General features: G+C 65.7%; 3 protein-coding genes across 17 annotated transcripts; 1 reads left to right on the top strand and 2 right to left on the bottom strand.

Annotated features, from left to right (window-relative positions):
- Positions 1-32: 32 nt before the first annotated feature.
- NDUFS2 (NADH:ubiquinone oxidoreductase core subunit S2) lies at positions 33-7,262 on the bottom strand. The gene is made up of 14 exons (XM_085560711.1): positions 7,161-7,262; positions 6,982-7,085; positions 6,082-6,272; positions 5,083-5,203; positions 4,888-5,000; positions 4,727-4,801; positions 4,005-4,082; positions 3,611-3,696; positions 3,417-3,536; positions 2,424-2,553; positions 1,705-1,800; positions 1,345-1,428; positions 835-892; positions 33-163 (listed from the first exon to the last, which is right to left on the bottom strand). The coding sequence occupies exons 1-14, from the start codon at positions 7,256-7,258 to the stop codon at positions 126-128; spliced, it is 1,392 nt and encodes a 463-aa protein (XP_085416837.1). The 5' UTR covers positions 7,259-7,262; the 3' UTR covers positions 33-125.
- Positions 7,263-8,118: 856 nt separating this feature from the next.
- B4GALT3 (beta-1,4-galactosyltransferase 3) lies at positions 8,119-13,199 on the top strand. Of its 7 annotated transcripts, none has more exons than XM_085560705.1 (7): positions 8,119-8,311; positions 8,692-9,076; positions 10,446-10,681; positions 11,520-11,731; positions 11,802-11,924; positions 12,424-12,586; positions 12,674-13,199. In XM_085560705.1, the coding sequence occupies exons 2-7, from the start codon at positions 8,803-8,805 to the stop codon at positions 13,175-13,177; spliced, it is 1,512 nt and encodes a 503-aa protein (XP_085416831.1). In that variant the 5' UTR covers positions 8,119-8,311; positions 8,692-8,802; the 3' UTR covers positions 13,178-13,199. The 7 variants fall into 7 exon arrangements, with proteins under 7 accessions (XP_085416831.1, XP_085416830.1, XP_085416835.1 ...); XM_085560709.1 differs by having other exon boundaries at positions 8,140-8,311; positions 12,482-12,586; XM_085560707.1 differs by having other exon boundaries at positions 8,157-8,311; positions 11,541-11,731.
- Positions 13,150-22,770, bottom strand: PPOX (protoporphyrinogen oxidase). Of its 9 annotated transcripts, none has more exons than XM_085560700.1 (12): positions 22,590-22,770; positions 22,033-22,167; positions 21,556-21,671; positions 20,356-20,488; positions 17,984-18,140; positions 17,345-17,535; positions 16,272-16,332; positions 16,078-16,196; positions 14,899-15,024; positions 14,387-14,536; positions 13,810-14,075; positions 13,150-13,546 (listed from the first exon to the last, which is right to left on the bottom strand). In XM_085560700.1, exons 1-12 carry the CDS (start codon positions 22,674-22,676, stop codon positions 13,174-13,176), a joined length of 1,914 nt encoding a protein of 637 aa, XP_085416826.1. In that variant the 5' UTR covers positions 22,677-22,770; the 3' UTR covers positions 13,150-13,173. The 9 variants fall into 9 exon arrangements, 8 of the variants coding, with proteins under 8 accessions (XP_085416826.1, XP_085416827.1, XP_085416821.1 ...); XM_085560701.1 differs by having other exon boundaries at positions 13,150-13,393; positions 14,033-14,075; XR_014950088.1 differs by lacking the exon at positions 20,356-20,488 and having other exon boundaries at positions 13,150-13,393; positions 14,033-14,075; positions 17,984-19,325.
- Between the last annotated feature and the right edge of the window lie 256 nt (positions 22,771-23,026).

Here is a 23,026-nt window from a genome sequence, read left to right as displayed (position 1 = left end):
TGACAAAGGGGTGGCAAAGGGCACAGGGAGGCTCCGGAGCCGATTTTGGCTTTATTTGACTCGAAACGGGGGGCCGGGGCACCCCCAAACTGCAGCAGCACACGGAGAGGGGTGGGGACCCCTCCTCATCGATCCACCTCCCCAAAAACGATGTCCTGGGTGCCTGCAGGGGGAAAAGGAGGGTCAGGGCACCCCAAAATTGGGGGGAGACCCCCCCAAACCTGGAAAGAGATGTTGGGATGGGGAAGGAGACCCCAAAACTGGAAGGGGCACCCAGAAAAGAGAGGGAGACCCTAAAAAGAGAGGAACTCCCCAAAAATGGGGAAGGGGACCCCAAAAGGGGAGAGGGACTCCCAAAACGGAGAAGGGACCCCCAAAACTGGGGAAGGGACCTCAAACTGGGCAAGAACCCCCCCAACTGGGGAAGGGGACCCCAAATAGGGGAAGGAGACCCCAAATTGGGCAAGAACCCCCCCAAATTGGAGAAGGAGCCCCTTCAAACTGGAAGGAGCTCCCCCAAAAAAAGGGAAGGAGGATTCCAATAGGGGAAAACTGAGGAAGAGCCCCCCCAAAATGAGGGGAAAACCTAAAAAGGGAAGAAATCCCACAAATAAGGAAGGAGGCCCTGAAACAGAGAAAAAAAAAAACAGAGAATGAAAAGAAACCTGAAAAATGAGGAAGAAAGTCCCAAAATAGGAAAAGAGCCCCCCAAAAATGGGGAAGGGACCCCAAAAGTGGAGAGGGACTCCCAAAATGGGGAAGGGAACCCCAAAAAATGGGAGGGTGACCCCAAAAATGGGGAAGGGAGCCCCAAAAAAGAGGAGGGGGACGTACCAATGATGGCCACCACGTCTGCCAGCATGTGGCCCTGGGACATCCTGTCCAGCCCGGCCTGGGGAACCGCAATTAACAGCCAATTAATGGCCAATTAACAGCCAATTAATGGCCCACAGGGACCGCAATTAACCCACAGGTGTTAATTACCCTCAATAATCCCCACAGGGACCCTCCAATGTTCCCTGTCCCCATGTCCAGTGAGCCCTCGGTGTCCCCAGATGTTCCCCAAGGTGTGCCCAGGTGTATCCCAGGTGTGCCCAGATGTTCCCCAGGTGTTCCCAAGTGTGCCCAGGTGTGCCCAGATGTTCCCCAGGTGTCTGTAGGTGTCCCCAGGTGTCCCCAGATATTCCCCCAGGTGTCCCCAGATGTTCCCCAGGTGTAGCCCAGATGTGCTCAGATGTTCCCAAGTGTGCCCAGGTGTGCCCAGGTGTATCCCAGGTGTGCCCAGCTGTATCCCAGGTGTGCCCAGATGTTCCCCAGGTGTGCCCAGGTGTGCCCAGGCCGTACCAGGTGGGCGAAGCCGGGCGCTTTGATCTTGCAGCGATAGGGACGGCTGCTGCCATCGGACACCAGGTACACCCCAAACTCCCCCTGTGGGGACAATGGGGCCAGGATTGGGGACAATGGGGACAATGGGGACATGGGGACATGGGGACAGGATTGGGGACAATGGGGACATGGGGACAATAGGGACAGTGGGGACACAGCTGGGGATGGGGTTGGGGACACAAGGACAGCATGACAAGGCTGGGGACATGGCTGGGGACAAAGGGGCAGGGTTGGGGACATGATTGGGACAGGGTTGGGGACACGGGGCAGGGCTGGCATGGAGCCGGTGCCAGGGACAAACCGGGTGAGAAGTGTCACCTTAGGGGCCTCGATGGCCGTGTAGGTGGCCCCGGGTGGCACCTGGTAGCCCTCGGTGTAGAGCTTGAAGTGATGGATCAGGGACTCCATGGACGTCTGTGGGGACAGAGGTGGCACTGCAGGGCTGGCACCTGCCCTGAGTGTCACCAACCTTTGGTGCCACCAGCCCTGGGTGTCACTTGTGCTGGGTGTCACCTGCCCTCGGTGCCACCTGCCCTGAGTGTCACCAACCTTTGGTGTCATCTGTGTTTGGGTGCCACCTGCCCTGGGTGCCACCAACCTTTGGTGTCACATATGCTGGGTGCCACCTGCCCTGGGTGCCACCTGCCCTGGGTGCCACCTGCCCTCGGTGCCACCAATCTTTGGTGCCACCAAACTTTGGTGCCACCAACCTTTGGTGCCACCAACCTTTGGTGCCACCTGCCCTGGGTGTCACCAGCCTTTGGTGCCACCTGCCCTGGATGCCACCAACCTTTGGTGTCACCTGTGTTGGGTGCCAGCTGCCCTCACTGCCACCAATCTTTGGTGCCACCAACCTTTGGTGTCACCTGTGCTGTGTGTCACCTGCCCTGGGTGTCACCAATCTTTGGTGCCACCAATCTTTGATGTCACCTGCCCTGGGTGCCACCAACCTTTGGTGCCACCTGCCCTGGGTGCCACCAACCTTTGGTACCACCCGCCCCGGTGCCACGCCAGCCGCGGCGTTGGGGACACGTCACCTTCATCTCGGCGCGTTTCGGGGGTGACACTTTGGCGTCGTCCACCTTGATCTCGCCGGGCGGCATCTTGTTGAGGCACTGCAGGATGATCCGCAGCGACTGCCGCATCTCCTCCACGCGGCACAGGTACCTGCGCCCCGAAAACGGGGTGTGGGGATCCCCTGAACCCCAAAACGGGACAGGGGATCCCCTGAACCCCGAAAACGGGGTGTGGGGATCCCCTGAACCCCAAAAAAGGCACAGGGATCCCCTGAACCCCAAAAATGGGACAGGGCATTTCCTCCACGCGGCACAGGTACCTGCGCCCCGAAAACGGGGTGTGGGGATCCCCTGAACCCCAAAACAGGACAGAGGATCCCCTGAACCCCGAAAACGGGGTGTGGGGATCCCCTGAGCCCCAAAAACAGGTTGTGGGGATCCCCTGAGTCCCAAAAACGAGGTGTGGGGATCCCCTGAACGCCAAAAACGGGACAGGGGATCCCCTGAGCTCCAAAAACGGGACAGGGCATCTCCTCCACGCGGCACAGGTACCTGCGCCCCGAAAACGGGGTGTGGGGATCCCCTGAACCCCAAAAAAGGCACAGGGGATCTCCTCCACACGGCACAGGTACCTGCACCCCAAAAGTGGATGGGGTTCCCATGGGAATGGGGTGCCATGGGATGGGTTCCATGGGATGGAGATCCCTGGGATAGGGGGATAGGGTCTTAGGGATGGGGTACCCATGGGATGGGAGTCACAGGGATGGGTTCCATAGGATGGGGGTCCATGGGATGGGTTCCCGTGGGATGGGGGTCCATGGGATGGGTTCCCGTGGGATGGGGGTCCTGGGGGTCCCTGGGATGGGGTCCATGGGATGGGTTCCCATGGGATGGGGGTCCTGCTGCTGGGGACCCAGCGACCCCTGGCCCATCAATCCCAGGACTGGCAGCCCCAGGGGGGATGGGGGGCACCCCCCATGCCCCCCACGCCCCCCTGGGCAGGTGAGGCCGTACCTGTCGTAGCAGTCGCCGCGGGAGCCGATGGGCACGTCGAACTCCACCTGGTCGTAGACGTCGTAGGGCTGCGTCTTGCGCAGGTCCCACTTGATCCCGGAGCCCCGCAGCATCACCCCGCTGGGACACCCCAAAAATGGCACCTGAGGCTGGGCCCCGCGGGCCGGGGCGCACCCGGGGCCCCCCCGGCTCACCTGAAGCCGTAGTTGAGCGCCTCCTCGGCCGTGATGACGCCGATGTCCACGGTGCGGTTCTTCCAGATGCGGTTGTTGGTCAGCATCTGGGGACGGCAGGAATGCCTGGCACACCTGGCACCTGCCCTGGCACACCTGGCACCTGCCCTGGCACTGCCACCTGGCCCTCTGCTGGCACCTGTTCCTTGTCCCCCTCGCTCCAAAACTTGTCCCTGCCATCATCACCTGTGTATCCCTCACACCCCTCACCTGTCCCTGGCACCCCTCACCTGTCCCTGTCCCCCTCCACCCCAATCTTTGTCCCCTCACCCCACCATGGGTGGCCCTGCCCCTCCCAGGTGCCAGGTGCCAGCCCCCGGCTGTCCCCTCCCCGTGTCCCCAGGTCCCCCCTCACCTCCTCCACCTCGTCGATCCGGATGGAGAAGTTCTTCACGAACTCGTAGATGTCATCCATGAGCCCCAGGGGCAGGTCCTGGCACAGGTGGGACCCAAGGGACAGGTGGGATTGGTGGGACAAATAGGATCCAAGAGACAGGTAGGATTGATGGGATTGGTGGGACAGGTGAGACAGGTGGGATTGGTGGGACAGGTGGGACAGGTGGGATTGGTGGGGCAGGTGGGACAAATAGGAACCAAGGGACAGGTGACACAGATGGGATTGATAGGGTTGGGATGGGTGGGACAGGTTGGATTGGAGGGGTTGGGATTGATGGGATTGGTGGGACAGGTGAGACCCAAGGGACAGGTGGGATTGGGACAGGTGGGACTGGAGGCACACACAGGACAGGTGATCCCATGGGAATGGGGTGCCAGGGAGGGGGGTTCCATGAGAATGGGGTTCCCATGGGAATGGGGGTCCCCAGGGAATGGGGTTCCTGTGGGAATGGGGTTCCCCAGGGAATGGGGATCCCAGGGATGGGGTTCCATGAGAATGGGGTTCCCCAGGGAATGGGGTTCCCAGGGATGGGGTTCCTGTGGGAATGGGGATCCCAGGGATGGGGTTCCTGTGGGAATGGGGTTCCCAGGGATGGGGTTCCTGTGGGAATGGGGATCCCAGGGATGGGGTTCCCCAGGGAATGGGGATCCCACGGAAGGGGAGCCGGCCCGGCCCCTCACCTGGTGCACGCCGCCGGGCCGCACGTAGGCCGCGTGCATCCGCGCCCCCGACACGCGCTCGTAGAACTCGAACATCTGGGGGGGACAGAGGGGACCCCGCTGCTGCTCAGCCCCCCCGGCACCCCCACGCCCCCAAAGCCCACCCCCCGAACCCCCCGAACCTTCTCCCTCTCCTCGAACATCCAGAAGAACGGCGTCATGGCGCCGATGTCCAGCGCGTGCGTGGTCACCGCCATGATGTGGTTGAGCAGCCGCGTGATCTCGGCGAAGAGAACTGGGAAAACGGGGGAAAGGGGGGGGTGATCCCAAAAATCCCGGGGGGTGCAGGGAGCCGGGAATGCCAGGGGGAGCCTCACCTCGGATCCACTGGGCCCGCGGAGGGGGCCGGATGTTGAGCAGTTTCTCCACGGCCAGCGAGTAGGCCTGCTCGTTGCACATCATGGACACGTAGTCCAGGCGGTCAAAATAGGGCAGCGCCTGCGGGAACCCCGAACTGGGAATACTGGGAGCACTGGGAGGGCTGGGAGGGATGGGAATACTGGGAGTGATGGGAGCGCTGGGAGAGATGGGAATACCGGGAGGACTGGGAATACTGGGAATATTGGGAGCACTGGAAATACCACGAGGACTGGGAATACTGGGAATATTGGGAGTGATGGGAATACTGCGAGTGCTGCGAATACCAAGAGAACTGGGAATACTGGGAGGGCTGGGAGTGATGTGAATACTGGGACTGCTGGGAGGACTGTGAGTGCTGAAAGTACTGGGAATACTGGAAATACTGGGAGGGCTGGGAGTGATGGAGGGCTGGAATTTGGGACCCCATGGATCACCTGCAGGTGGGTCTTGTACTCGATGAGTTTCTCGGTGCCGCGGTGCAGCAGCCCCACGTGGGGATCCCATGGGAATGAGGATTTCAGGGAAACAGGATCTCAGGGATGGGGATCTCAGGGACGGGGATCCCATGGAATTTGGGATTTCAGGGACAGAGGGACAGGGATCCCATGGAATTCGGGACCCCATGGATCACCTGCAGGTAGGTCTTGTACTCGATGAGTTTCTCGGTGCTGCGGTGCAGCAGCCCCACGTGGGGATCCCATGGGAATGAGGTTTAAGGGAAATGGGATTGCAGGGAAATGGGATGTCAGGGATCTCAGGGATCCCATGGAATTCGGGACCCCAGGATCACCTGCAGGTAGGTCTTGTACTCGATGAGTTTCTCGGTGCTGCGGTGCAGCAGCCCCACGTGGGGATCCCATGGGAATGGGGTTTAAGGGAAATGGGATTGCAGGGAAATGGGATGTCAGGGATGGGGATCTCAGGGATCCCATGGAATTCGGGACCCCATGGATCACCTGCAGGTAGGTCTTGTACTCGATGAGTTTCTCGGTGCCGCGGTGCAGCAGCCCCACGTGGGGGTCGCAGCGTTTCACCGTCTCCCCGCTGAGCTCCAGCACCAGCCGCAGGACCCCGTGAGCCGCCGGGTGCTGCGGCCCAAAGTTGATGGTCAGGCTGGCGACCTTCTTGTGAGCCACCGGGTCCTTGTCTGGGGACACAGGGACAGGGTCAGGGGACAGGGAACAGGGACAGGGGACAGGGACAGTGCCAGGGGTCAGGGACAGAGGTCAGGGACAGGGCCAGGGGTCAGGGACAGAGGTCAGGGACACAGGGACATCCCCCCAAGAGGGGTCAGGGACACGGGGACAGCCCCCCAGGGAGGGCACAGAACCCCCCAAATGCTGGGGGCAGGGAGGGAGCGGCACCTGCTTGAGGATCTGTGGGGAGCCTGAGTGCCCTGAGTGACCCCAAAGTTCTCCAAGTGACCCCAAAACTGATCTGAGGGACCCCAAACTGATCTGAGGGACCCCAAAACACATCTGAGGGACCCCAAAACTGCCCTAAGTGACCCCAAGCTGCTCTGAGTGACCTCCAAACGACCCCACAGCTCCCAAAAACCCTCCCTAAGCCCTACTTAGGATCTTAGCATCCCTCCAAGACCATCCCGAAGCCCCTGAGACCCCTCCTGGGCCCCCCAAAGACCTGATACCCCTCCTGGAGCCCCCCAAAGCCCTCAGGACACCCTTAGAGCCCCCCCAAAGGCTCTGAGACCCCTCCTGGGCCCCCCCAAAGCCCTCAGGACACCCCTAAAACCCCCCCAGAGACCCTGATACCCCTCCTGAGCCCCCCCAAAGGCCTCAGGGTCCCCCAAAGCCCCCTCCCCCCCTCCTCCCAGAGGGTCCCCGCTGTCCCCTCACCGTTCCAGGGTGGCGGCACCCACTTTTCGGTGGCCTTGCTGGGGTACATGATGGCCCCGGCGAACTGCTGCGCCCACTCCATGTCGGGCTGCCACTGGCGGCACCTGCGGGGCCCGGGAGGTGAGCGGGGCCATCCCCTCAGCCTCCCCCCCACCCCCGCCGTGTCCCCCCGGGCTCACCGGGCCGGGGCCGGGCCCAGCCGAGCCCTCAGCCCTGAGGGGCTGCGGAGCCGCCACAGCGCCCGCAGCGCCGCCATCGTGCCCTTGGAGCTGCGCATGCGCGGGGGGCGTTGTGGCGGGGAAAGGCAGAAGCCGTGCAGAGCGCCATGTTGGGTACGGGCAGAGCTCCCGCTATCATCCTATTTGCAATGCGCATGTTGGTGTGGGCGCCGCGGGCGGGAAGGGCAGAGGCAATGAGCGGCTCTTTGCTGGGTGTGGGCAGACGTGCCGCCATCGTGGGCTTGGCCGTGGCTGGGAAGGGCAAAGGCAGATGCGAGCGCCGCCATGACGGGTGCGGGCAGAAGTTTTGCGCATGCGTAGAGACGCCATGGCTGGAGCGCCGGCATTGTAGGTGAGGGCAAGGTCGCTACTATGTTTGGTAACGTGAGGGTTGAGGGCGGCGCCATCTTTGTTACGGGCAGAGGGACGGGGACAGAGGGGACAGGGATGGGGACAGGGACGGAGACAGGACGGCCGCGGCCGGAGGTGCCCGTGGTGACACGGGGATGCCGGGTGCCGGTGACTCCCTTCCTCCTGTCCCCTCCCTGTCCCTGCCCGACATGACCTGGTCCCCTCCCTGACCTGGCGCTTCCCGGGAGTGACACCGCGCTGTCTCCCAAAAACATCCCCAGCTTGACCCAGAACGGGCTTTTATTGGGGTCTCCTCTTTGCGGGGACACCCCGGGGACGGGGGGGACACGGGATGGGGGGGGGGGTGCCACACGTGGCGCGCGCGCTCGCCCCGCCCACCCCGCGCCCAATCACAGCGCGCGCACTTCGTGACGTCACGAGTGGGCGGGGGCACAAGCGCGGCCGGGCGCGGTTGCCAGGGCAACGTCGCCCACCGTGGCCACGCCCACTCGGGGCGGGGCTCATATAAACCACGCCCCCTCAGCCTCTCGGGGCATTACCGGGGCCTTGCGGGCCCCGCGCCCTTCCCTGGGGTCACCGAGCGCCACCGGCGACCCCTCGGGACCCCCCCGGTGCTCCCCGGTCCCGCCCGGTGCGGCCGGAGCGTGACCCCGCCGCGCGCCCGCCCCGTGACGTCATCACGCCGCGCCCTCCGCTCCAAGATGGCAGCGGCCGGGCGGGGCTGAGCCGGGCCCGGGCAGGTACCGGGACGGGACCGGGGGTGACCCGCGGGGACTGCCCGGAGCGCTGAGCCCGGCCCGGTGGTACCGGGGCGGTACCGGAACCGGGAGGGCAGGACCGGGACCGGGGCTGGAAGCGGAGAGGGGAGCAGCACCGGGGCCAGGCAGGGCAGAACCGGCCTCAGGCCTGCACCGGGACCGGGAGGAGCCGGGTAGTACCGGAGTTAGGCCGTACCGGGACCGGCGGGACTCGGTGGGGGAGGCAGTACCGGGGCCGGATTGGGCTGAGGCGGGACCGGCACCGGAGACTGGCGGGGACTGAACCGGACCGTTCCCGGTACCGGAACGGCACCGATCCATCCCCCGCCACCGAGCCGAGCCGTGTCCTCTCTGTCCGGCAGCCCCGGTGCCCCCGCCATGCTGCCCCGAGCCGCTTGGGCGGCTCTCCGGTAACACCGGGCGGGTCTCCGGTAACACCGGGCGGCTCCCCGGTAACACCGGGCGGCCCCGCGATGCTGCGGCGGCTGCTGGAGCGACCGTGCTCGCTGGCGCTGCTGGTCGGGTGCCAGTTCGCCTTCGTGGCGTATTTCTCGCTGGGCGGGTTCCGGAACCTCACGGCGCTGTTCGGTCGAGCCGCCGGTCCCGCCGTGGATTATTCCCGGACCCACGACGTGTACGCCAACCTGAGCCGCGTGGCTACCGGCGGCGGCACTGGGAACGGCCCCGACGCGCCGCCGGACCCCGCCAGGCCGCTGCCGTTCTGCCCGGAAAGATCGCCGTTCCTCGGTGAGAGCGGCGGGGGAACCGGGAGAGAACGGGACGGGAACCGGGAGGGAGCGGGGAGAGAACGGGACGGGAACCGGGAGGGAACGGGGAGGGAACCGGGCAGAGAACGGAGAGTCCCGGGGGGAGGAACCGGCACGGGAACGGGAGCACCGGGTAGAGAACGCAAGGGGAGGAACCGGAGGGGGAAAGAACCGGGGACCACCCGGGAGGGAAGGAGCGAGGAGTGACCCCTCCCCGGGGCGGAGAAACCGGTTCCGGTCCTGCCCCCGGTAAAGAACCGGTTCCGGTCCTTCGCCCATGGTAATGAACCGGTTCCGGTCCTGCCCCCGGGACCGATCCGGTTCCCGCCGCTCCCGAGCCTGCCCCGGGAGGAAGAACCGGTCGAACCGGTTCCCTCCCCTCCCCCCGGGACAGGAAATCGGGGCGGGGCTGGCCGGGCTGGGACCGGGAGGGACAAACCCGGCCCAGTTTGGGGACATACCCATCCCAGTTTGGGGTTTAGGGACACACCCATCCCAGTTTGGGGACACCCCCAGCCCAGTTTGGGGACAAACCCAGCCCAGTTTGGGGTTTAGGGACACACTCATCCCAGTTTGGGGACACCCCCAGCCCAGTTTGGGGACAAACCCATCCCAGTTTGGGGACACCCCCAGCCCAGTTTGGGGACAAACCCAGCCCAGTTTGGGGACACCCCCAGCCCAGTTTGGGGACAAACCCAGCCCAGTTTGGGGACACCCCCAGCCCAGTTTGGGGACAAACCCAGCCCAGTTTGGGGACAAATCTAGCCCAGCTTAGGGACACTCCCATTCCAGTTTGGGACTGGTGACATAAACCCATCCCAGTTTGGGGTTTAGGGACACAACCCCATCCCAGTTTAGGGACACACCCCATCCCAGTTTGAGGACACCCCCATCCCAGTTTGGGGACAAACCCATCCCAGTTTGGGGTTTAGGGACACAACCTCCTCCCAGTTTAGGGACACATCCCCATCCCAGTTTGGGGACAAACCCATCCCAGTTTGGGGACAAGCCTATCCCAGTTTGGGGACACACCCCCATCCCAGTTTGGGAACAAACCCATCCCAGTTTGGGGACAAGCCCATCTCAGTTTGGGGACACAACCCCGTCCCAGTTTGATGACACAAGCCCATCCCAGTTTGGGGACACAACCCCAGCCCAGTTTGGGACTGGTGACACAAGCCCATCCCAGTTTGGGGTTTAGGGACACACTCATCCCAGTTTGGGGACACCCCCAGCCCAGTTTGGGTTCAAACCCAGCCCAGTTTGGGGACAAACCCCAGCCCAGTTTGGGACTGGTGACACAAGCCCATCCCAGTTTGGGGTTTAGGGACACACCCCTGTCCCCGCAGTGGGCCCGCTGGCCGTGTCCTTCGCCCGGGTGCCGTCGCTGGAGCAGATCCAGGCCAAGAACCCGGCGGTGCGGGCGGGGGGCCGGTACCGGCCGCCCCGCTGCGAGCCCCGCTCCCGCACGGCGCTCATCGTCCCGCACCGCAACCGCGAGGCGCACCTGGGCCACCTGCTCTACTACCTGCACCCCTTCCTGCAGCGCCAGCAGCTCGCCTACGGCATCTACGTCGTGCACCAGGTGGGCAGGGGGGTGATCTGGGGGGGCCTCAGGGCGGTTTGGGGGGTCCTCAGGGTGGTTTGGACATCCTCAGGGTGATCTGGGGGGTCCTCAGGGCGGTTTGGGGGGTCCTCAGGGTGGTTTGGGGGGACCCCAGGGTGATTTGAGGTGGTTTGGGACTTCCTCAGGGTGATTTGGGGGGTCCTCAGGGCGGTTTGGGGGGTCCTCAGGGTGGTTTGGGGGGACCCCAGGGTGATTTGAGGTGGTTTGGGACATCCTCAGGGTGATTTGGGGGGACCTCAGGGCGGTTTGGGGGGTCCTCAGGGTGGTTTTGGGGGTCCTCAGGATGGCTTGGGGGCTCCTCAGGGTGGTTTTGGGGGTCCTCAGGGTGGTTTGAGGTGGTTTGGGGGCTCCTCAGGGTGCTCTGGGGATTCTCAGGGTGGTTTGGGGGGGTCCCCAGGGTGGTTTGAGATGGTTTGGGGGGTCCTAAGGTAGACTTGAGGTGGTTTGAGGGGTCCCCAGGGTGGTTTGGGGGGTCCTCAGGGTGGTTTTGGGGGTCCCCAGGGTGGTTTGGGGGTTTTTCAGGGTAGTTTGGGGGGTCTTCAGGGTGCTCTGATGTGGTTTGGGGGGTCCCCACGGTGGTTTGGGGGTTTTTCAGGGTGCACTGGGGGTCCTCAGGGTGGTTTGGGGGGTCCTCGGGGTGGTTTGAGGTGGTTTGGGGGGTCCTCAAGACCTTTCGGGGTGTCCCCAGGCCGGGAACTGCACGTTTAACCAGGCCAAGCTGCTGAACTTGGGCGTGAAGGGATGGTTTTGAGGGGATGGTTTGGGATGACCCCAGGGGATTTTGGGGTGACCCCAGGAGATTTTGGGGTGTCCCCAGGCCGGGAACTGCACGTTTAACCGGGCCAAGCTGCTGAACGTGGGCGTGAAGGAGGCTCTGAAGGACGAGGACTGGGACTGCCTGTTCCTGCACGACGTGGACCTGATCCCCGAGAACGACCACAACCTCTACACCTGCGACCCCTGGAACCCCAAACACGCCTCGGTGGCCATGAACAAATTCGGTTACAGGTGAGCCCCGCCCTGGGGACACCCTGGGGACACCCTGGGGACAGCTGGCTCACTGTCCCCGTGTCCCCAGCCTGCCCTACCCGCAGTATTTCGGGGGGGTCTCAGCGCTGACCCCCGACCAGTACATGAAGATCAACGGGTTCCCCAACGAGTACTGGGGCTGGGGGGGCGAGGACGATGACATCGCCACCAGGTAGGGCTGGGGACAGCCAGGGGACACTGCCACGGCACGGGGGGGTGGCACTCAGGGGGTGGCAGCAGGGGAGGGTGTGCCCACCGAGCTGGGGGGGGACACAGGGGGGGTTCTGTCACCTTGGGGGGACACAACGGGTGTGACAATGCCCTGGGGGGAACATTGGGGGTGTCCTGTCACCTTGGGGGGGACACAAGGGGTGTGACAGTGCCCTGGGGGGAACATTGGGGGTGTCCTGTCACCTTGGGGGGGACACAGCTGTCCCCAATGCCACGTCCCCACTGTCTCCACTGTCCCTGGTGCCACATCCCCGCTGTCCCCGGTGTCACTGTCCCCGCTGTCCCCACTGTCCCTGCTGTCCCCGCTGCCATGTCCCCACTGTCCCCACTGTCCCAGGGCTGTGGCTGTCCCCGGTGTCACTGTCCCCGCTGTCCCCAGTGCCATTGTCCCCGGTGTCACTGTCCCCGGTGCCATGTCCCCACTGTCCCCACTGTCCCAGGGCTGTGGCTGTCCCCGGTGTCACTGTCCCCGGTGCCACGTCCCCGCTGTCCCCGCAGGGTGCGGCTGGCCGGGATGAAGATCTCCCGCCCGCCCGTCTCCATCGGCCACTACAAGATGGTGAAGCACAAGAGCGACAAAGGCAACGAGGAGAACCCGCACAGGTCCGGGGCTGCGGGGGTGGCTCGGGGGGGGACGGCGGGGCCGGGTGACATCGGTGACGGCGCGGTGACATCGCGGTGACGCCCCAGGTTCGACCTGCTGGTGCGGACGCAGCGGACGTGGACGCAGGACGGGATGAACTCGCTGAGCTACGCGCTGCTGGCGCGGGAGCTGCGCCCGCTCTACACCAACCTGACGGCCGACATCGGCTGCGACCCCCGCGCCCGGCCCCGCGCCCCCCAGGCCGGCGGCGCCAGCCGCTTCCGCCAGGAGATGCTGCGCAAGTCCCCCCGCGGGGACCTGCCACCGCTGCCACCCGCGCTGCCGCCCGCCCGCAACGCCAGCGCGGCCGCGGCGCCGCGGGGCAACCACAGCCTGGCACCCCCGCCCTGAACCGCCACCCCCGAGGCCGGCGTGGGGGGCAGCCGGCCCCGGGGGGACAGGGGACGCCCCCAGGAGGGACAGGGGACACCCCCCGAGGGGACACGGCGCTCGCCCAGCCCTGCCCCTGGGTCCCCGGCTCGGGCGCGCGGGTATTTATTCTATTTATGAGCCGCTCCCTGGACCTTTCTAAAGGGTTTTTTTTCAATTAAAAAAAAAAATCATTTTGTCCTACGCCAGCGGCTGAGAGGGACCCCCGGGGCTGCAGGAAGTGGGGGGGCATCGCCGGGCTCACGGGGGGGACCCCAAAATCCGCCCCACGGCCGCCTTGGCGCTGGCGATGCAGTCGTTGACGGAGACCCCGGAGTAGGAGGCGCCGATCAGGCTCAGGGGCAGCTGCTGCTCCTTCAGGAAGCGCTGGATCCGCTCTGGGGGGACACCACGGCAGCTGGGGACACGCTGGGGACAGCAGGGCCACCCCCGGGGACAGCAGGGCCACCCCCAAGGACAGCAGGATCCCCCCGGGGCAGCAGGGCCACCCCCGGGGACAGCAGGGCCACCCCAGGGACAGCAGGGTCACCCTGGGGACAGCAGGATCCCCACGGGGACGGCAGGGCCACCCCAGGGACGGCAGGGCCACCCCAGGGACAGCAGGATCCCCACGGGGACAGCAGGGTCACCCCCAAGGACAGCAGGGTCACCCCAAGGACAGCAGGGCCACCCCAGGGACAGCAGGACCACCCCTGGGGATGGTAGGGCCACCCCAGGGGACAGCAGGGCCACCCCCGGGGACAGCAGGGCCACCCTGGGGACAGCAGGATCCCCACGGGGACGGCAGGGCCACCCCCGGGGACAGCAGGGCCACCCTGGGGACAGCAGGATCCCCCCGGGGCAGCAGGGCCACCCCCGGGGACAGCAGGGCCACCCCAGGGACAGCAGGGTCACCCCTGGGGATGGTAGGGCCACCCCCGGGGACAGCAGGATCCCCACGGGGACAGCAGGGTCACCCCTGGGGACAGCAGGGCCACCCTGGGGACAGGGGACACAGCCACCCCTGCCCCGCTCACCCAGGCGCTCCCAGTGTCCCAGCGTGTACTGGGGGATGCAGTCCTGGGGGAAAAAAGGGGTGGGGGGGGACACGGGTGAGCCCCTCAGAGCCCCCCCAATGTGTCACCCCCCCAAGTGCCACCCACTCAGAGTGTCACCCACCCACCAAGTGCCAACCTCCCTGGAATGTCGCCCACCCAAAACCACCCCTCGCAAAGTGTCACCCACCCAGAGCCCCCCAAACTGTCGTTCCCCCCGATGTCACCCCCCCAGAGCCCCCCAAACTGTCACTCTCCCCGATGTCACCCACCCAGAGCCCCCCAAAATGTCACTCCCCCCGATGTCACCCCCCAGAGCCCCCCGGTGTCCCCCACCTGCTGCACCCTGACGATGGCGTGGGTGGGGGTCCCGGCCAGCCCCAGGTGGTCGCTCACAGCCGCCCGTGCCCGGCGCAGCAGCAGCTCGGGGGCCACCAGGGCGGGGTCCCCAAAACTCTGCCGGAACCAGGCCCCGCCCAGCATCACCTGGGGGACACGGCCAGACCCCCAAAGTCACCCCTGTGCCACCCTCGGTGTCCCCAGGGTCACCCCTGTGACACCCACGGTGTCCCCAGGGTCACTCAGTGCCAGGGCCCCAAAATCACCTGTGTCACCCCACTCTCGGTGTCCCAGTGCCACCCCCCAGTGCCCCCCCCGCGATGTCCCCAGTGCCACCCCCCAGTGTCCCCGGTGTCCCACCCAGTGTCCCCCCTCTGTGTGCCCACCATGAGCCCCCCAAATCACTCCTGTCACTGCCCCCAGTGTCCCCCCATGATGTTCCCACTGTCCCCCGCTGGTGTCCCCAGTGTCCCCCCATGATGTCCCCAGTGTCCCGGCGGTGTCCCCACCGTCAGCCGCAGTGGGGGTTTCCCGGGGGTCACGGGGGTCCCGTCGTGCTCCGGGAACGCCACCGAGTCGTAGACGATGCCCAGGAGCGCCGGGTCCTCCGAGGATGGCACCAGGTGGCCAAAACCCTGCCAGGGGGCGGGGGCGGGCTGGGGTCACCGCGGGGTTTGGGGACACCATGGGGTTTGGGGTCACTGGGGGATTTGGGGGGACACCGGGGGGTTTGGGGACACCGCGGGGTTTGGGGACACTGGGGGATTTGGGGACACTGCAGGGCTCAGGGACACCGCGGAGTTTGGGGACACGGCGGGGTTTGGGGACACCGGGGGGTTTGGGGACACCGCGGGGTTTGGGGACACTGGGGGATTTGGGGGGACACCGGGGGGTTTGGGGAGACCACAGGGTTTGGGGACACCGGGGGTTTGGAGACACCACAGGGCTTGGGAACACTGGGAGGTTTGGGGACACCGCAGGGCTCAGGGACACCGGGGGTTTGGGGACACCGGGGGGTTTGGGGACACTGGGGGGTTTGGGGACATGGCGGGGTTTGGGGACACGGCGGGGTTTGGGGACACCGGGAAGTTTGGGGACACCGCAGGGCTCAGGGACACCGGGGGTTTGGGGACACCGGGGGTTTGGGGACACTGGGGGGTTTGGGGACACCGGGGGGTTTGGGGACACCGGGGGGTTTGGGGACACTGGGGGGTTTGGGGACATGGCGGGGTTTGGGGACACTGGGGGGTTTGGGGACACGGCGGGGTTTGGGGACACCGGGAAGTTTGGGGACACCGCAGGGCTCAGGGACACCGGGGGTTTGGGGACACCGGGGGTTTGGGGACACTGGGGGTTTGGGGACACCACAGGGTTTGGGGACACCAGGGGGTTTGGGGACACCAGGGGGTTTGGGGACACCGGGGGGTTTGGGGACACTGGGGGGTTTGGGGACACCAGGGGGTTTGGGGACACCGGGGGGTTTGGGGACACCGGGGGGTTTGGGGACACTGGGGGGTTTGGGGACATGGCGGGGTTTGGGGACACGGCGGGGTTTGGGGACACCACAGGGTTTGGGGACACCAGGGGGTTTGGGGACACCGGGGGGTTTGGGGACACTGGGGGGTTTGGGGACATGGCGGTGTTTGGGGACACGGCGGGGTTTGGGGACACGGCGGGGACGCTCTCACCGTGACCGGCAGCGCGGCCCCCTCGTACTGCAGGTTGACCACGGCCACGGAGGCGGCCGGGATCGCCCGGAGCTCCCTCGCCAGCGGCTCCGCCTCGGGCGGCAGCGCCCGGGCCAGGGCTGGGGACAGCGGGGACATCAGTGACACGGGGGACACGGCGGGACCCGCCCGCCCCGCCCCGGGCGCGGCCGTACCTGCGGCAGGGATGGCGCTGACAACGTGATCGGCCGTGATGGTGGCATCGGGCAGCGACAGCTGGGGACACGGGGGGACACGGTGGGGACACGGCGGGGACACTGGGGAGGGGACTGGGGACAGCACTGGGGAGGGGACTGGGGGCACTGGGGACAGTACTGGGGACGCAGGGGGATATGGTGGGGACACTGGGGAAGGGAGTGGGGACAATGGGGACACTGGGGACAATGGGGACAGTGCTGGGGGCACTGGGGACACTGGGGAGGGGACTGGGGACACAGGGGGACTTGGTGGGGACACTGGGGAGGGGACTGGGGACAGCACTGGGGACAGTACTGGGGACACAGGGGGACATGGTGGGGACACTGGGGAAGGGAGTGGGGACAATGGGGACACTGGGGACAATGCTGGGGGCACTGGGGACACTGGGGAGGGGACTCGGGACACAGGGGGACTTGGTGGGGACACTGGGGAAGGGAGTGGGGACACTGGGGAGGGGACTGGGGACACTGGGGACAGTACTGGGGACACAGGGGGACATGGTGGGGACACTGGGGAAGGGAGTGGGGACACTGGGGACAATGGGGATACTGGGGACAGTGCTGGGGGCACTGGGGACACTGGGGAGGGGACTGGGGACACTGGGGACAGTACTGGGGACACAGGGGGACATGGTGGGGACACTGGGGAAGGGAGCAGGGACAGCACTGGGGACACTGGGGACAACGGGGACACTGGGGAGGGCACACTGGGGACAATGGGGACACTGGGGAGGGGACACTGGGGACACTGGGCCCAGGTCACTGGGGACACTGGGGACACTGGGGAGGGGACACTGGGGACACTGGGCCGGGGTGACTGGGAACACTGGGGACACTGGGGAGGGGACACTGGGGACTGGCCCGGGTGGCCGGGGACACTGGGAAGGGACAGAGCACTGGAGGACATGGGCTGGGGGGGATGGAGAGTGGGAAGGGGACCCGGGGTGACACCGGGGGGTGACACGGGAGGGTAACATGGGAGGGTGACACCGGAGGGTGGCACCGGGGGGTGGCACCGGGCGCGTCCCCACCTGCCAGCGGCCACGGCGGTGACACAGGCGTGCCAGGGGCGCGTGGCAGCGCAGCTCGGCCCCGCGTGGGGACACGAAGGCCACCAGGGCTCGTGGCAGGGCCTCCATCCCCCCGCGCAGCGACCACTGGCTCCAGCGCTCGGCCCGCGCCCGCCGCGCCAGCCCCGCCGGGTCCGCGCCCGCGGGGACACCTGCGGGGACACCGGTGACAACGGTGACAACGCACCGGGAGGGGCCCGCACTGTCCCCAACCCCGCAGTGTCCCGGCAGTGTCACCTGCCCCCATCCCCGGGGTGTTCCCGCTGTATTCCCAACCCCAGGGTGTTCCCACAATGTCACCAGCCCTGGGGTGTCCCCTGTCCCCAGCCCCCGGGTGTCTTCACAATATCGCCCTGTCCCTGTGGCCACCAGGTGCCAGCGCCAGCCCAGCAGTGTCCCCAGCAGTGTCCCCAGTGTCCCCAGCAGTGTCCCCACCGTGTGGCAGTGGCGGTGGCAGTGCCAACCCCAGCAGGACGGAGCCAGCAGTGTCCCCAGCAGTGTCCCCAGTGTCCCCACCATGTGACAGTGATGGTGGCAGTGCCAGCCCCAGGAGGACGGAGCTGGCAGTGCCAGCCCCAGCAGTGTCCCCTGTGTCCCCACCGTGTGACGGTGACGATGGCAGTGCCAGCCCCAGCAGGACGGAGCCGCGCCGTCGCTCGGCCTGGAAGAGCGCGGGGAAGCAGCTGCGCACGCTGAGAGCCCGACTGTCCCCGGCAAACACCCCCCGGCACAGGCTGTCCACAGCCAGATCCGCCACCTGTGGGACAGTGACACAGGGACAGTGACACAGTGACAGTGACACAGTGACAGTGACACAGTGACACAGTGACAGTGACAGTGACAGTGACACAGTGACACAGAGCCCGACTGTCCCCAGCAAACACCCCCCGGCACAGGCTGTCCACAGCCAGATCCGCCACCTGAGGGACAGGGACAGTGACAGTGACACAGGGACAGTGACAGTGACACAGTGACACAGAGCCCGACTGTCCCCGGCAAACACCCCCCGGCACAGGCTGTCCACAGCCAGATCCGCCACCTGAGGGACAGTGACACAGGGACAGTGACACAGGGACAGTGACACAGGACAATGACACAGGACAATGACACAGTGACAGTGACACAGGACAATGACACAGTGACAATGACACAGTGACAGTGACACAGAGCCCGACTGTCCCCGGCAAACACCCCCCGGCACAGGCTGTCCACAGCCAGATCCGCCACCTGTGGGACAGGGACAGTGACAGTGACACAGGGACAGTGACACAGTGACAGTGACACAGTGACACAGTGACAGTGACAGTGACACAGTGACACAGAGCCCGACTGTCCCCGGCAAACACCCCCCGGCACAGGCTGTCCACAGCCAGATCCGCCACCTGTGGGACAGGGACAGTGACAGTGACACAGGGACAGTGACACAGTGACAGTGACACAGTGACACAGTGACACAGAGCCCGACTGTTCCCGGCAAACACCCCCCGGCACAGGCTGTCCACAGCCAGATCCGCCACCTGTGGGACAGGGACAGTGACAGTGACACAGGGACAGTGACACAGGGACAGTGACAGTGACACAGTGACACAGAGCCCGACTGTCCCCGGCAAACACCCCCCGGCACAGGCTGTCCACAGCCAGATCCGCCACCTGTGGGACAGTGACACAGGGACAATGACACAGGGACAGCGACAGTGACACAGGGACAGTGACACAGGGACAGTGACACAGTGACACAGTGACACAGAGCCCGACTGTCCCCGGCAAACACCCCCCGGCACAGGCTGTCCACAGCCAGATCCGCCACCTGAGGGACAGGGACAGTGACAGTGACACAGGGACAGTGACACAGTGACAGTGACACAGTGACACAGTGACACAGAGCCCGACTGTCCCCAGCAAACACCCCCCGGCACAGGCTGTCCACAGCCAGATCCGCCACCTGTGGGACAGGGACAGCGACAGTGACACAGGGACAGTGACACAGGGACAATGACACAGTGACAATGACACAGTGACAGTGACACAGGACAATGACACAGTGACAATGACACAGGGACAGCGACAGTGACACAGGGACAGTGACACAGTGACAGTGACACAGGACAATGACACAGGACAATGACACAGTGACAGTGACACAGGACAATGACACAGTGACAATGACACAGGGACAGCGACAGTGACACAGGGACAGTGACACAGTGACAGTGACACAGGACAATGACACAGGACAATGACACAGTGACAGTGACACAGGGACAGTGACACAGTGACAGTGACACAGGACAATGACACAGTGACAATGACACAGTGACAGTGACACAGGACAATGACACAGAGTCCCCACCCGTCCCGGGCAGGCCCCGATAAGGCCGGGTGGGGTTTTGGGGTGCGGCTCTGGGGCCTTATCAGGGTTTTGGGGCATTATCAGCTCTGGGCTGGTTTTGGGTTCAGTTATGGGGATTTTGGGGGTTTTGGAGGTGTTCATCAGGATTTTTGGGGGGTTTGGAGGGTTTCACGGGTGTTTATGGGAATTTTGGGGGGATGATGGTGTTTTGGGGGTGTTTATGTGGTCTTTTTAGGGGTGTAATGATGTTTTAGGGGTTCAGGTGATTTTAGGGGTGCCAATGGGATTTTTTTGGGTGGTTCTGAGGGGTTTGGGATTCAGGTGATTTTTCGGGGTGTCTATGGGAATTTTTGGGGTGGTTCCAAGGGTTTTGGGGTTCAGGTGATTTTTGGGGCTGTCAGTGGGATTTTTGGGGCGGTTCCGAGGATTTTGGGGTTCAGGTGATTTTTAAGGCTGTCAATGGGATTTTTGGGGCAGTTCCGAGGGTTTTGGGATTCAGATGATTTTTGGGGCTGTCAATGGGATTTTTGGGTGGTTCCGAGGGTTTTGGGGTTCAGGGCATTTTGAGGCCGTGCCACCGCCCCGGGGGGCTCGGGGGGCCCGGCGGGTTTCGGGGTCCCACCTCGGGCCCGAAGCGGCGGCGGGCGAAGGCGTGGGCGCTCTCGTCGGGGCCGGTGCCCGCGGGCGTCAGCAGATCCCGGAGCGCCGCCCCGAGCAGCGGCCGCGAGAACGGCGGCACCGCCCGGAACAGTGACCTGGGGACACGGGGACAGGGTGGCACTGGGGACAGGGTGGCACTGGGGACATGGGGACAGTGGTGGCACTGGGGACAATGGTGGCACCGGGGACAATGGTGGCACTGGGGACACGGGGGTGGCATTGGGGACACGGGGACAGGGTGGCACTGGGGACACGGGGGTGGCATTGGGGACACGGGGACAATGGTGGCACTGGGGACAATGGTGGCACTGGGGACACAGGGACAGTGGTGGCACTGGGGACAATGGTGGCACCGGGGACAATGGTGGCACCGGGGACAATGGTGGCACTGGGGACAGTGGTGGCACTGGGGACACGGGGGTGGCATTGGGGACACGGGGACAGTGGTGGCACTGGGGACAATGGTGGCACTGGGGACACAGGGACAATGGTGGCACCGGGGACAATGGTGGCACTGGGGACACGGGGGTGGCATTGGGGACACGGGGATAGTGGTGGCACTGGGGACACAGGGACACGGGGGATGGCACTGGGATCAATGGTGGCACTGGGGACATGGGGACAGTGGTGGCACTGGGGACAATGGTGGCACTGGGGACACAGGGACAGTGGTGGCACTGGGGACAATGGTGGCACCGGGGACAATGGTGGCACTGGGGACAGTGGTGGCACTGGGGACACGGGGGTGGCACTGGGGACACGGGGACAGTGGTGGCACTGGGGACACGGGGACAATGGTGGCACTGGGGACACAGGGACAGCACCGGGGACACAGGGACAGCACCGGGGACACAGGGGTGGCACAGGGGATGTGGGGGATGGCACTGGGGACAGGGGGACACTGCCCAGAACAGCCCCTGGGGACAGTGGGGACACATGAGGTGGTACTAGGGGCAGGGGGACACAACCTGGGGACAGCAGGGGTGGCACCAGGGACAGGAGGTGGCAGTGGGGATAGGGGTGGCACAGGGACAGGGGACACGGGGAGGTGGCCCGGGTGACACAGGGACAGGGGGACACAGGGACAGGGGGACACAGGGACAGGGGGACACGGGAACAGGGGGACAGGGGGACACGGACACGGGGACAGGGGGACACCCACCGCAGCCCCGAGGGCAGGGGGTGCAGGGCCCCCCGCAGGTACAGGAAGCGATTTTGGGACGCCGGGTGGCCCTTGGGGACAGCCAAGACGTCACTGGCCAGCCCCAGCTCCGACACCTGCGGGGACACGGGCACGGCGCTGCCACCGGGGACCCCAAAATCCATCTGGGGACCCCAAAATTCACCCAGGGACCCCAAAATCCATCTGGGGACCCCCAAAATTCACCTGGGGACCCCCAAAATTCATCCAGGGACCTATTTGTCACCCCAAATCCAGCCCGAGGACTCCTCTGTGCCCCCAAATCCACCCCCCAGGACCCCTCTGGTACCCCAAACCCAGACCCAGGGACCCCCCCCCCAGCGCCCCCGGACCCCCCAGCCCCCCCAGCCCCCGGACCCCTCAGTGCCCCCTGGAACCCCCAGCCCCATGGACCCCCCAGGACCCCCCCAGCCCCCCCATCCCCCCCGTACCCCGTACCATGAGCAGGGTCTCGGTCCCCGCGGGCCCGGCGGGCCGGACGCCCCTCGGGCCGTGCTCGAACACGGCGCCCTCGGGGGTCCGCGAGCTCTGCAGCCACCCCCCGAAACGGCCGCTGGCCTCCAGCAGCACCACCTGGGGACCCCCAAATCAGCGCCGGCACCCCCGGTCACCGTCGGGACCCTCAAATCACCGCCGGGACCCCCGGGACCCCCAAATCAGCGCCGGCACCCCCGGTCACCCCCGGGACCCCCAAATCAACCCCGGGATCCCGCCGGAATGGGGGTACCGGGAATTCGGGTCCTGGGGATTTGGGGTTCCGGGGAATTGGGGGGTCCCGGGAGGGAAAAGGGAACCCCGGGGGAATTTGGGGTCAGGGGGAATTGGGGGTCAGGGGGAATTGGGGTCCCGGGAGGGAAAAGGGAACGGGTTTCCCGGAGGTGCGCTGGATGACCCGGCAGAGCGGAGCGCCGGACCCCGGGAGGGAAGGGGGAGTCGGGGGTCCCGGGACGGAGCGGGGGGGACACCCGGGGGTCCCGCGGGGGTCGCACGCTCACCTTGGGCGGGCGGGGGGCGCGCAGCAGGTGGAAACAGGCGGCCAGGCCGCTGATGCCGCCGCCCACCACGGCCACGGTGGGCGGCATGGCGGCAGCGGCGGCGGCGGCGGGCACGGAGCCGCCGGGACCCCCGGGACCCCCGAACCGGAGCCGCGGCCGCCGCGCTGGCCACGCCCCCTGCGCCGCTCAGCGCTAAAAGGGGCGGGGCTGCGATGGCCGGACCAATGGGAACGCGCAGCGCGGTGATTGACAGCGCGCCGCGGCAATAAGCCACGCCCATCTCGCCGCCAGCCAATCGCCGTGCGCGTCACGCCACGGCGACCACGCCCATTGCTAATCAATCATCCCGAGCCCACGAGCCACGCCCCCATAAAGCCACGCCCATTCGTGGCTGTCAATCAAACCCAAGTCACGCCCCCTCATCCGAGCCACGACCC

This window comes from Lonchura striata, chromosome 25 (genome assembly GCF_050655825.1).
Source record: "Lonchura striata isolate lonStrDom1 chromosome 25, ASM5065582v1, whole genome shotgun sequence".
NCBI classification, from domain to species: Eukaryota; Metazoa; Chordata; class Aves; order Passeriformes; family Estrildidae; genus Lonchura; species Lonchura striata.
This window is presented reverse-complemented; position numbering and strand designations above follow the sequence as displayed.

What these genes read in the sequence shown, in the direction of transcription:
- PPOX (XM_085560694.1), bottom strand. Translation starts at nt 19,874, where the DNA reads ATGAACACCTCCAAAACCCCCAAAATCCCCATAACTGAACCCAAAACC. An exon ending in GCCATCGTCACCGTCACACG is followed by an intron (nt 17,536 to 17,983) that starts GTGGGGACACAG and finishes GTGTCCCCGCAG; the next exon opens with GTGTCCCCGCGGGCGCGGAC. An exon ending in AACCCCCACTGCGGCTGACG is followed by an intron (nt 14,537 to 14,898) that starts GTGGGGACACCG and finishes CGTGTCCCCCAG; the next exon opens with GTGATGCTGGGCGGGGCCTG.
- NDUFS2 (XM_085560711.1), bottom strand. Translation starts at nt 7,258, where the DNA reads ATGCGCAGCTCCAAGGGCACGATGGCGGCGCTGCGGGCGCTGTGGCGG. An exon ending in TGTTCGAGGAGAGGGAGAAG is followed by an intron (nt 4,802 to 4,887) that starts GTTCGGGGGGTT and finishes TGTCCCCCCCAG; the next exon opens with ATGTTCGAGTTCTACGAGCG. An exon ending in CGGCCATCGAGGCCCCTAAG is followed by an intron (nt 1,429 to 1,704) that starts GTGACACTTCTC and finishes TTGTCCCCACAG; the next exon opens with GGGGAGTTTGGGGTGTACCT.
- B4GALT3 (XM_085560705.1), top strand. Translation starts at nt 8,803, where the DNA reads ATGCTGCGGCGGCTGCTGGAGCGACCGTGCTCGCTGGCGCTGCTGGTC. An exon ending in GGAAAGATCGCCGTTCCTCG is followed by an intron (nt 9,077 to 10,445) that starts GTGAGAGCGGCG and finishes CTGTCCCCGCAG; the next exon opens with TGGGCCCGCTGGCCGTGTCC. An exon ending in GCATCTACGTCGTGCACCAG is followed by an intron (nt 10,682 to 11,519) that starts GTGGGCAGGGGG and finishes GGGTGACCCCAG; the next exon opens with GAGATTTTGGGGTGTCCCCA.